At 35.3% G+C, this 10,955-nt stretch overlaps 1 protein-coding gene across 4 annotated transcripts; it reads right to left on the bottom strand.

The window, feature by feature from the left end:
• Positions 1-1,160: 1,160 nt before the first annotated feature.
• LOC107045207 lies at positions 1,161-5,305 on the bottom strand. 4 transcript variants are annotated; one of them, XM_015267379.1, is made up of 7 exons: positions 4,896-5,305; positions 4,130-4,306; positions 3,747-4,045; positions 2,817-2,985; positions 2,502-2,709; positions 1,852-2,150; positions 1,161-1,751 (listed from the first exon to the last, which is right to left on the bottom strand). In XM_015267379.1, exons 4-7 carry the CDS (start codon positions 2,892-2,894, stop codon positions 1,629-1,631), a joined length of 708 nt encoding a protein of 235 aa, XP_015122865.1. In that variant the 5' UTR covers positions 2,895-2,985; positions 3,747-4,045; positions 4,130-4,306; positions 4,896-5,305; the 3' UTR covers positions 1,161-1,628. The 4 variants fall into 4 exon arrangements, with proteins under 4 accessions (XP_015122865.1, XP_015122868.1, XP_015122867.1 ...); XM_015267382.1 differs by having other exon boundaries at positions 4,134-4,306; XM_015267381.1 differs by having other exon boundaries at positions 4,142-4,306.
• Between the last annotated feature and the right edge of the window lie 5,650 nt (positions 5,306-10,955).

Raw genomic sequence — 10,955 nt, 5'->3', positions numbered from 1 at the left:
GAATTGGCCATTTTCATGAGAACAAAAAATATGTGAATTTCGATCACTGGTCATGTTCAAGACGATTCCTCCCAGAAATAGCTTATTCAAGAACTTAGAGCAGAATATCATACCTCGATTATTCAGTCAATATCACATTTTTCAGAGCTCTGTCAATGCACTTTGTCAACTGGGAAGAAATCCAATTGGATTACCTGAGCTGTCCTCCAGAAACTGTAGAAACACAGTAACCGAGTTCAACGCAAACTTGGAACAGACTCATTACATACATTTCAATCATGAACATATATCATGAAATATCATGAATCATAATACTGACAATTGATTGAAATTAACAATTATATTGAATAATCTTTATTCCGTATTCCATCAATGAAAAGTCGGAGAAATTTGATTTTTCCAGGTTTCGAAATTAAGACAGGAATGTACTATTTGAAAACAGTCGAAGAAACAATAAACTATCAATCTACAAACTTCAATGTATTTAGTCATAAACCAGGAAACATTCGAAACATTTTCAAGAGAAGAAGAATATTTTTGAGGGGTGAATATGAAGAGGATAGAAAGGAAGATTTTCCATAGACAATTATTCCAGGAATTTCCCTGAGAATGGAATAATGAATCGAAAAATTCTAAGTCATTGGAATCATCAGCTATAAGAAGGTACCATCTGTTGCGCAACCTCGTGCAGGAACTCTTTTGGCCAGTCTATATACTGAGCCGCAGACTATTATCGTTCAATTGTTAGAGTAAAATTTTTTATTGAGCTTGAGAATGATTCAGAGTGGGTTAGATAAATCAAACAGTGTTCAGTTCCAATTATGATAATCATAATTATTTCTTGCAATGCAAATATCCGAGAATCATTCCCTTCGATACTTTAGGAACTCCAGTGGCTTAGCCTCTCTCTCTCGAACGCACCAATGAGTGTATCCAAATACCAAACATAAAATTTTGTGGATTTGCCGTTTCCTTGAACAACAATAATCGCAAAGAAATAATAATTTCATTTAAATTAAGAAAAAAGCAATAGTTCTTGTGGATCTTTACTCGTCACAATTTTCTTCTTTCTGACCTCGTTGATTTGTTCCTTTCCCAGTGTATCTGTGAATATTCTTTGCAACACTAAAGATTCTTCACTCCTCTACTGAACACAAAAATTGAACGAAATTTTCCATTTATTTCTGAATACTAAATATTTTGCAAATAATACATTAAAATCAATAAATACACCAAAGGCAAATGGAATTTTGCGAAGAAGACACTCTGAAGTGTATTGAGGGTAAAATCCACGACAGTAACTCCATTAATTAAATCAATAATTAAATAAATCAATAACTGGTATTGGTAAGTATCTGGTAATCATTAAAGTCTCGACTTCAACTACCAAAAAAAGGAAAAAATCCCATCAATTTACCGGGAAATTGATTGATTAACCAAAATAAAGAGAACGATGGATCTAGTTATCAATTGAACAATTAATGAACAGTCATTAATGTCAAAATTAATATGAGAACGAATTTCTATCATTTTGAAACACTTTTCAATGACTTCAGACCGTGGAGAGTGACGAAATTAAATTTTTGTCAATGAAAAAACGAAGTGCTGCTACTCCTTCGATTAATTAATTAGATATCATCGTCTTCTGGTTCAGCCTCTGGATCAATGAATGGCTTGACAATTAGCTGGACAATTGGCTGGACAACTGGCACGACAACTGGCTCAACAACTGGTACAGCAGGACGAATTTCCTGAAAATCAAAACAAAGAAAGGAAAATCATCTATTTCCTTCAAATGAAGAACCGAGCAAAAATTTGTTTTAATTCAAAAGTTTGTTGATCACTGCTTACACGATGAACATTGGCATTGATTAGAATCAGTTGCTCAAAGGGGATGGGCTGTCCTTCCCTGCGATCAACGCGTGCTCCAGATGGGATTCTGAGAAACAGACGATTTGGCACATATGGTTCTTCAAGTAGCTGTCCTCGAATTTCAACTGGAAAACCTCTTTCGATGTCTTCAATTAGACCAGCATCATTGACAACGCGTACAAGAAGCTTCCTACGACCATCTGTAATAGTGCCAGTGGCTCCTGGATGGCCATCGATTTGAGCATTATGAAAGACATTTTTAATCCAAGCTTCAACAGCTAAAAAATGAAAATTGTGTCAGAAATACGAACCTAAGATAAACTTATAGAAATATTCGAATCTAAAGAGAAGTTTTGAATGGGAAAAAATTGGATTAGAGGAAAAATTGGGAAATAAAAAAAGTTCCAATGTCAATGAAAACGAAAAATACATATTCATTGAAATGATTGAAAAAAAAATAATATATAAAAATTCCAAGGATGTAATTTTTGATAACCTTGTTATGTCGAAAGAAATTTTAAACATAGAAAGAGTTAAATACATTTGATAAACATGGAATTGGCAAACAAAATTGAGGAAAAAAGACATCCTGAAGAGCAACAAATCCAGATAAAAAACTCAAATCTTACCAATAAACTGGTCAGCTGAAAATGAGAGATCCTCCCAGCGAGTTGGGGTATACACCTGCATATCCTCTCTGACATCATCTGACGAAACTCCTACATTTTCCAGGACTGTTGTGGTGTTCATATTGAGCTCGAAATTAACGTTACCACCATTGAACTGTCTTTGATTTGCTTCAATGAGTTTGGAACGTGCTCCTTCAATATGGAGGATCTGTCGAGATAGAGGTAAAAAAGAATTAAAACATTGAAAAATGAACATTTATGACATAAATTAAATAACATAAATATGAAAACATTTCTTTTTTTTCTTTCTCTTACTGCGTTCAATGTGGCCATTTGAGAGCACGTAGATGCACTCTCTCCCCAAGCACAACACTGAACCTGTCTCCCTCTCATGTTGTCCAGTTGAAATTTAAAGAGGGTAAATTTCTTCACTCTCCCAACGCTTCTGATTGCATCGAGTCTCCTAACAACAGCGATAATTCCTCTGGAACAGATTTTAAAAAAAAGGATATTTGGATTATACAATCAGATGATTAAATTTATGAACTCAGTGGTTAAATAAATAATATCAATTTCTCTCTGATCAAGATGTCAAGATGGCGACGGTGCTTGAATTAAACGGAAAATCCTATTCATTCACACATTGAATTTTCTCGAGGGGAATTCAAAGAAAAATGAATACTTACACGTCATCGTTCATCTCATACCCGTCGATTACTTCAGAAGGTGTCAATGTAGCCATTTTTAATGGATTAAATAAATATCTTTAATCACTGAAATACTTCGTCACTTGAGTGCCCCTTGCTGTCCCGACGTCAAATGACGAATTTGTTTATAATTCGACAAATGAAGATTGGAAAAACAATACACTCTAGCAGAGCTTAGGCTTTCACCTTTAGCTTACTTCAAGTGATCAGAGAGAAATTGAAATAATAATAATAATTGAAAAATGATAATATCAACCAAAAATATTGATGAATTAAAAAAATGAACAAAAATGAAATTTATAAAAGAATAAATAAATTAAATGGAATGAAAATTCGAAATCATAATAATAATTGCATTGAATTCCACGATTGCAGGGGCATATGAAATTCAAACCCGTTTTTTCTTCATTTCAAGAAAATTAGAAACGTGTCGAAAAATTTGAGGAAATTTAAGATTGATGTGAGCTTGGAACGATAGAGAAATTTCTTCCTGAATAATAATAATAAAAGGCACGATTAGAAACTTTTAGTACCTCACCTTTTCTACATTCTTAGTAACTGTCAATATTTGATCGAGAGATAATCGAGCACCTTCTGAACGCGAGAGTGCAAATCCGTTCGTAACTTCAATGCTCAATCTTTTTGCCACTTCATCATCCTCAGATATTCTGCCACGAAGTTTAATCAATTCCCCTTTCTCCCAATTTCCTGATAAACCTTCGATTGATGCAATTTTTACTGTCAGTTTCAAAAATCCATCAGTCACAGCACCCACGGCGCATGTGTTCCCGTTCTGTTGAGTTAGTCTGAAAGGAAATTTTACGAATCCTCGTAACGCTGAAAAGAAATATGAAGTCATCAATACCATCACTGAAAGTATAGTGAACAATTTTAACTCGCTGAAAGCTCGGAAGAACTCACCAACGAATGCACCTTCACTCAGAGGAAGGTCACTCCACTCAACGACTCTAAACACTGGAGTTGAATTTCCACTGGGACCGAAATATTTCCCAAGTGGTTTAATGATGCTGTTTTGATCCAACAGGAACCTCAAATGGGTGTTTATTCCAAGTACAGTGCTCCTTCAACATAAATTATCTGCAAATCATGTATTTTTTTAGTTACATTGAATTAACCACGCTATCTTCTTCTTTCCTCATTAAAAATGATAATGATAATGAATGACAATGGATCAAAATGGGCAGAGTGAGTGAACTTGACTCCATTCTCGAGCTCTCTTCAGGTGCTCCAAAATGAAACAAAGTTTATCTCATTTATGTCATGGATTTCCACGATTATCGGATATAATGAAAAGTGGGTCCTCACTGTATTTGGAATAATATGTTCAACATGATATTGAGCTGTTTCGCCTTCCAGACAGTAGTCAATCGTCCTTCCGAGACTATTATTTACGGTAAATCTCAATAATTTACGTTTTATCGGCCCACCAGATAAAATGAGAGAATTTGTTTGCTCCACAAATCCAATAAAATCTCTAGAAAACGTGATTCCATGAATTTTAATAATTAATAATGATTGGAAATTCAGACATGTGAGGTTAGGATATCGATCAGCTTGATATTTTTCTCCTTTTATAACAGAATTAAATCGATGATTGGATCAATTCACTAAAAAATCATCAATTGACCTTCTTCAACACTTAAATGATTGCAGAATTACTACTTACACTTTTCGTTGATATTGGAGAGCATCAAACACACAATTTGGAGTGAAAGAATAATTCATGTCATCCAAAAATGAATTACTCATCACTCAGCCACTGTTCTCTCAAAAATTTTCACACAACTCTCGTTTACCCGACACTTTACGTCACGTTATCCAGTAGTAATTCTGTTGCGCAGGATCTTTCTCTTCCGCCTAATCAAGGAAATAAATCTTCGAGAACGACAGCAGTGCAGATGCTCAAAATTCTTCTGTCAACACAAGGTTAACTTCACGAGTCAAACATGATACTGCGCACAGTTCAATGTAAATGTAAAAATAAACAACCGCGCAGTCATAGAAACCATTGATTGATCCATCGACCAATCAGGATACGAATAAAAAGTTAACAATCAAAACAATCATTCATTGTCAATCAACTTTGTAAAAAAGGAAAAGCATGCATTGGAAACTGTCACGGCGGAGGACATGTAAAAAGTGTCATTTCGGCGCATGAAGGACGCATTCTCATGTGAACTTTCATAAGAATGAGCAATGCGACCGCGACGGCGCTGTCTAAAAAAGCGCGTGAATTATAAAGTGGACTTATTGCTTATAACCTAAACTAAGAAACAAATATCGTGTATACATTGAATACATCAGTGCATATTTTCTACACATGGATCGGTTTATAATGACGGGAATGTGAAACTATTTTTCGGTGATGAATGTTAAACATTGAAAGATAGTTGAAATGATTGATAATTAGATGAACTTGACTTGATGTCAAGAGTGGAATAAAATAAAAGTGGTTAATTTCTTTCGTCACAACATAGTCACAACATAGTCATATTTTGGCTCATAAATTAGCAATGCATGTGAATTTCTATAACGATGAAATTTTAATTGAATTCAATGATTTATTGTATTCAATTTATTGACATTGCCTCAATGTTGGCAGCCAATATTGGTTTCAAAATGATTTTTTTTCAACAAAAAATGATGCAATCAATTCAGTGATCGAACTTGGTCAGAATGGCATTGAGAAGAATATTGTAAATTATAATCAGACTCATTTAAACAATTATTTTTTCAGTTATCCTCGAAAAACGATCAGTCACATATACCCATACACACACATACCAATACACACACATACATACATATATATACATCCGGACATGGTCTAAAAATTGCATATTCGAACTCCTGAGCCCAAAAGTAGTTATCCTGAGACAAATGTTGGCATTTTTGGATTCGACAAATACAATGTTTCCATTCGGAAGTAAAACTAAGAAAAAGTTTTGTTTGATTCCTACTGGGAAGTCGAAGTTTTTGAAAAATACTATTGGGATAGAGTTAATTAAATTATCAACTTCCCCTCCCCTTGAATGAGAATGAGAGGAATGAAGTTCGAATGGTTACCATGGGTTGTTGTCATGGCTGTTGAACACTTTCATCATTATTTACTTGGTGGGAAATTTTTGATCAGAACTAATCACGCTGCCTTGAAGTGATTATTGTCATTCAAGAATTCAGAAGGATTGATGTCAAGATGGCTCGAATCGCTATTCATGTTCGATTTCGAAATTATCCACTGTCCTGGCCGACAACACGGAAACGCTGATGCCTTGTCAAGGAGACCCTGTGATTATAAAAAATGCGACAAATTGAACAAGAAAAATGATGAATCAACTGTTAAAATCTATCGCACAATTTGTCAATCTGGGGAAGAACGTGAATGGCGTGAAATTCAGTTGAATGATCCGGTTTTGTCAGTCGTTGTGCGCGGCAAGGAGACAAGACGTCGTCCTGAGTGGCAAGCGGTTTCTCATCTCGATTACGAGATAAAATTGTACCTTCTTCATTGGGATTCACTGGAATTACTCGATGGCAGGCTTTTCCCCTAGTGGGAAGCTCCAAATCAGATGAGTATTTGTTACCAGTTGGTCATTCCCAGAAGTCACATCCCTCAAGTTCTCAATGAAGCTCACAATTCAACAACTGGTGGATATTTTGGAGTGAACAAAACGTTGGCCAAGATCAGGAAAAAATTCTATTGACATTCTTGCAAGTCTGATGTTAAAATGTGGTGCAAGAAGTGTACAACTTGCTTTGCTAAAAATGGTCCTAAACAGAAGGGAAAAGCTGAATTGCAAATTTATAATGTCGGGAATCCATTTGAGAGAGACGCTGCGGACATCCTGGGCCCGTTGCCTAAATCATCGCGTGGGAATCGTTACGTGTTAGTCATTACAGATTACTTTACTAGGTGCCCTGAGGCGATTGCTCTTCCTAATCATCAAGCCGCAACTGTGGCTGAAGCGTTGGTGACCCAAGTATTTTCACGATTTGGTATTACACTTGAATTACATTCAAATCAGGGTAGGAACTTCGAGTCTAAAGTCTTTTATGAAGTCATGAAATTACTGGGTGTAAGGAAAACAACTCCTTACGACCGCAGTCTAATGGAATGGTTGAAAGACTTAACCAAACGATTTTCAATTATTTGGTTAAGTGTGTCGCCGACAATCAGAAAAATTGGGATCAATAGCTTTCATTATTTTTATTGGCATACCGGTCGTCAAAACATCAGACAACCGAATTCAGCCCAGCTATGCTAATATTAGGACATGAACTGCGATTACCTTTAGATTTGATTCGTGGAAAAGTTCCTTCTAAAAATGATTCGTCTCACAAAACCATTCCAGAATTCGTATCTGAACTTCAGGAAAGACTTCATAACGTACATGACATCGTAAGAAATACGTTGGAAGTGAAGAGTGATAATTTGAAAACGAATTTCGATAAAAAAGCACATATGCTCGCATTCAAAGATAATCACCGAAATTGCAACAAGATTGGGACGGACCTTATGTTATAAGAACGAAAATCAATGACCTTGTGTAGAGAATTTAAAGATTCCCTCATGGAAAATTGAAAATAGTTCATGTAAATAGATTGGCTCATTATGACGAGTTAAGATGTATATAGAAGACTATTTTTTTGTACAGTTTGGGTTCCAGGTGGAACATTATGATCTTAAATCTCTCTCTGCATCTGTATCCTCCAGTCGTGAGGAATTCGCAGTTTGGGAATGCGTATCCTTCAGTCATGAGGAATTCCCAGTTTGGGAATGTGAATCCTCCAGTCGTGACGAATTCTCTACTTGTGAATAGTTCCTAGCTAAGTAACAGAGAGGTTTAAATGATACCTCAGGTAATGTCCTTGGGACTCAGGTTGCTCGGGACGCCGAATCTGATAGATAGAATACAAATGCTTGATTTAATTAGTTGCTGTAATTAAAAAATGGGCTTGAGCAGTAGTAGTTCTTTTTTTTGTAGAGCTTTGGCAATTGACTAACTAATTTTCTACTTGTACTTGCGTTTGGAATTTTGTCTGTTTAGATTGAACTAATGGGATCATTGGGTTTCCTCGAAAGAGAGAAAGAGAGAAAAGAAGTGGAATCAAGATTTCCTCGAACAGAAGAGAAAAGAATCTGACTGGAAGATGGCGATAACTTTTAAAATTTTTAAAATTGTTATGACATAAGAATGAATGAGTGGAATGAAATTCTCGGGGACCGTTTAGAATGGAAATGATAGAGAATATCCGATTCCAATGTTTGAGAGATCAAACCTCTTCCAATTGTAATTTTCCGTAATTTTCCGAGTTTTTGACTTGGAAGACGGAGCTATGAGCCCCTGATACTGAGACTTTTGGGGATGTTAAGAACTCCAAAAGTATCAGCTGCTCTAGTAGGAAGTTGTTGGGGCGACAACTTGGGGAAGGGAAGCAGTGTTGCGATAGAGTTAATCAAATTATCCACTTACCCTCCCCTTGAATGAGAATGAGAGGAATGAAGTTCGAATGGTTACCATGGATTGTTGTTATGGGTGTGACGCGTATCAAAGGATGGAGGATTAGATTGATATAGACAGTGAGTTAAAAAACTCCGCGCCAATAACGTTGGTCCTGAATTTTTTTAGAATACTTATTCCATTGAGAACTATTTTCCTTATAAATACCTGATTGTGCACTATCACTGACTTGGCTTCCTTTTTTATTTCTATGTATTCTTCAAAAACTTCGTCTTCCCAGTAGGAATCAAACGAAACTTTTTCTTGGCCCAGTTTTTTTACAAAAACTTTTGTTTTTGTTTTTAGGCAGATTTCATTATTTTTTTCAAAGTAAGCAAGGACTGTTTTTACATCCGATGAAATTTGTTCTTTTCAATTCAATTGACCTCATTCATTTTTCATAAGATAGAATATTTTTTGAATCAACAATTGAAGGGAAATAAACAGTTCTACTCCACCGAATTTCAATTTTTAATCATCTATTAATAATTTTCTGACTTGATTTGGTTCCTCATTCCATTTTTGCTCTACTGATTCCTATGTGGATTGTATTTCTTGGAGAGATGAATTGATTTCCTTATAGAAATAGTCGAACAAAATGTTCACAAAGAATTCTTTTTGAAAACATCTGTTTTTGTTTTTTGTTGTTTTTAAAAATATTAGGGAAAAATTGGGTGGAATGGACTCTTCTGACTCCTTATTTCAATATTTATAACCAAGGAACAAATTTATCGATTGAGCTCAGTCTAAGCTTATGACAAAGGGGCTGACTCTACTTTTATTTTGAAAAAAATCTATTTCATCAACACATCAATAAGACATCAACATTTTAAAAAGGGTTCAAAGTATCCATTTAATCCCACCGTCTCCTACTAATTTTTCCTAAATAATCACAAAATTGTTCGCATTTTACTGTCACTTAATTTAGAGAATTTTTTTCCACGGAATGTAAACATTTTCTGTTACACTCGGAGAAAAATAAATATTTTCTTTTCGAATTTAACGATTTACGGACATTTAATACTTGATCACACAATACTTTCGACACATCTCACTTTTGTCACATTCCAAACATAAACCGATAACCTCACAAACAGTGCATAAACTATCTTTACGTCCGAGGGCAGCATACGAATATAGATATGGCGGGATGGAATTCGAATTTCCGACGAGAGAAAACAAAATAGAACACCGAGTCGATTTTCCGTTTCATTCTAATAAGTGATTTAACGTGAAGAACATTTCCCGTGGTTCTCCATAACAACATCACAACCCACATTCAAATGCACTGGTGGCAACACTTCAACGTTGGACATGAGGCTCAGTTGGAGCGGCCCTGCTAACGTTACAACTTGATTCTCCGACTTCATAATGTGAATCGCGAGAAGGAGAATGTCAACTCGTTGCTATGAGCGTATCTTTTTTACTGTTAATCCAAAAAATACCATAGTTACACCGTTGAAAAGCTCATAGGTAATTTATATAATGTAACTAACAACAAATTCCCGATTTGTCGTCCCGTTTTCATTATACCGAATGTAAATCATTTAGAGCGAGTGGAGGGGGAAGTTCTGTCGTGTATAGATAGGCGGTGCGCTCGGCCTGATTTTTTGCTCAGTCGGTAAAAACTTTTCTTGGCCGATACGCTACCGCGTATCTCGATTAATCTCATGTTTTCCTAAATGATTTAGACCAAGTTCGTAACTTACATAAATAATACGATTGCAATTTTTTTATTCGATTCTTTTTTTTAAACGCTTTGTGAATTGCAATCAGTACTTATACCACAAAATCAAAGAATATTGGATTTTGTCGGTGGAATAAGAAAGTCAGAATACTTTTCATTTNAGTATCCATTTAATCCCACCGTCTCCTACTAATTTTTCCTAAATAATCACAAAATTGTTCGCATTTTACTGTCACTTAATTTAGAGAATTTTTTTCCACGGAATGTAAACATTTTCTGTTACACTCGGAGAAAAATAAATATTTTCTTTTCGAATTTAACGATTTACGGACATTTAATACTTGATCACACAATACTTTCGACACATCTCACTTTTGTCACATTCCAAACATAAACCGATAACCTCACAAACAGTGCATAAACTATCTTTACGTCCGAGGGCAGCATACGAATATAGATATGGCGGGATGGAATTCGAATTTCCGACGAGAGAAAACAAAATAGAACACCGAGTCGATTTTCCGTTTCATTCTAATAA

Source organism: Diachasma alloeum, unplaced genomic scaffold, assembly GCF_001412515.2.
Source record: "Diachasma alloeum isolate Michigan unplaced genomic scaffold, Dall2.0 Dall_scaffold_00885, whole genome shotgun sequence".
Classification (NCBI taxonomy): Eukaryota; Metazoa; Arthropoda; class Insecta; order Hymenoptera; family Braconidae; genus Diachasma; species Diachasma alloeum.
This window is presented reverse-complemented; position numbering and strand designations above follow the sequence as displayed.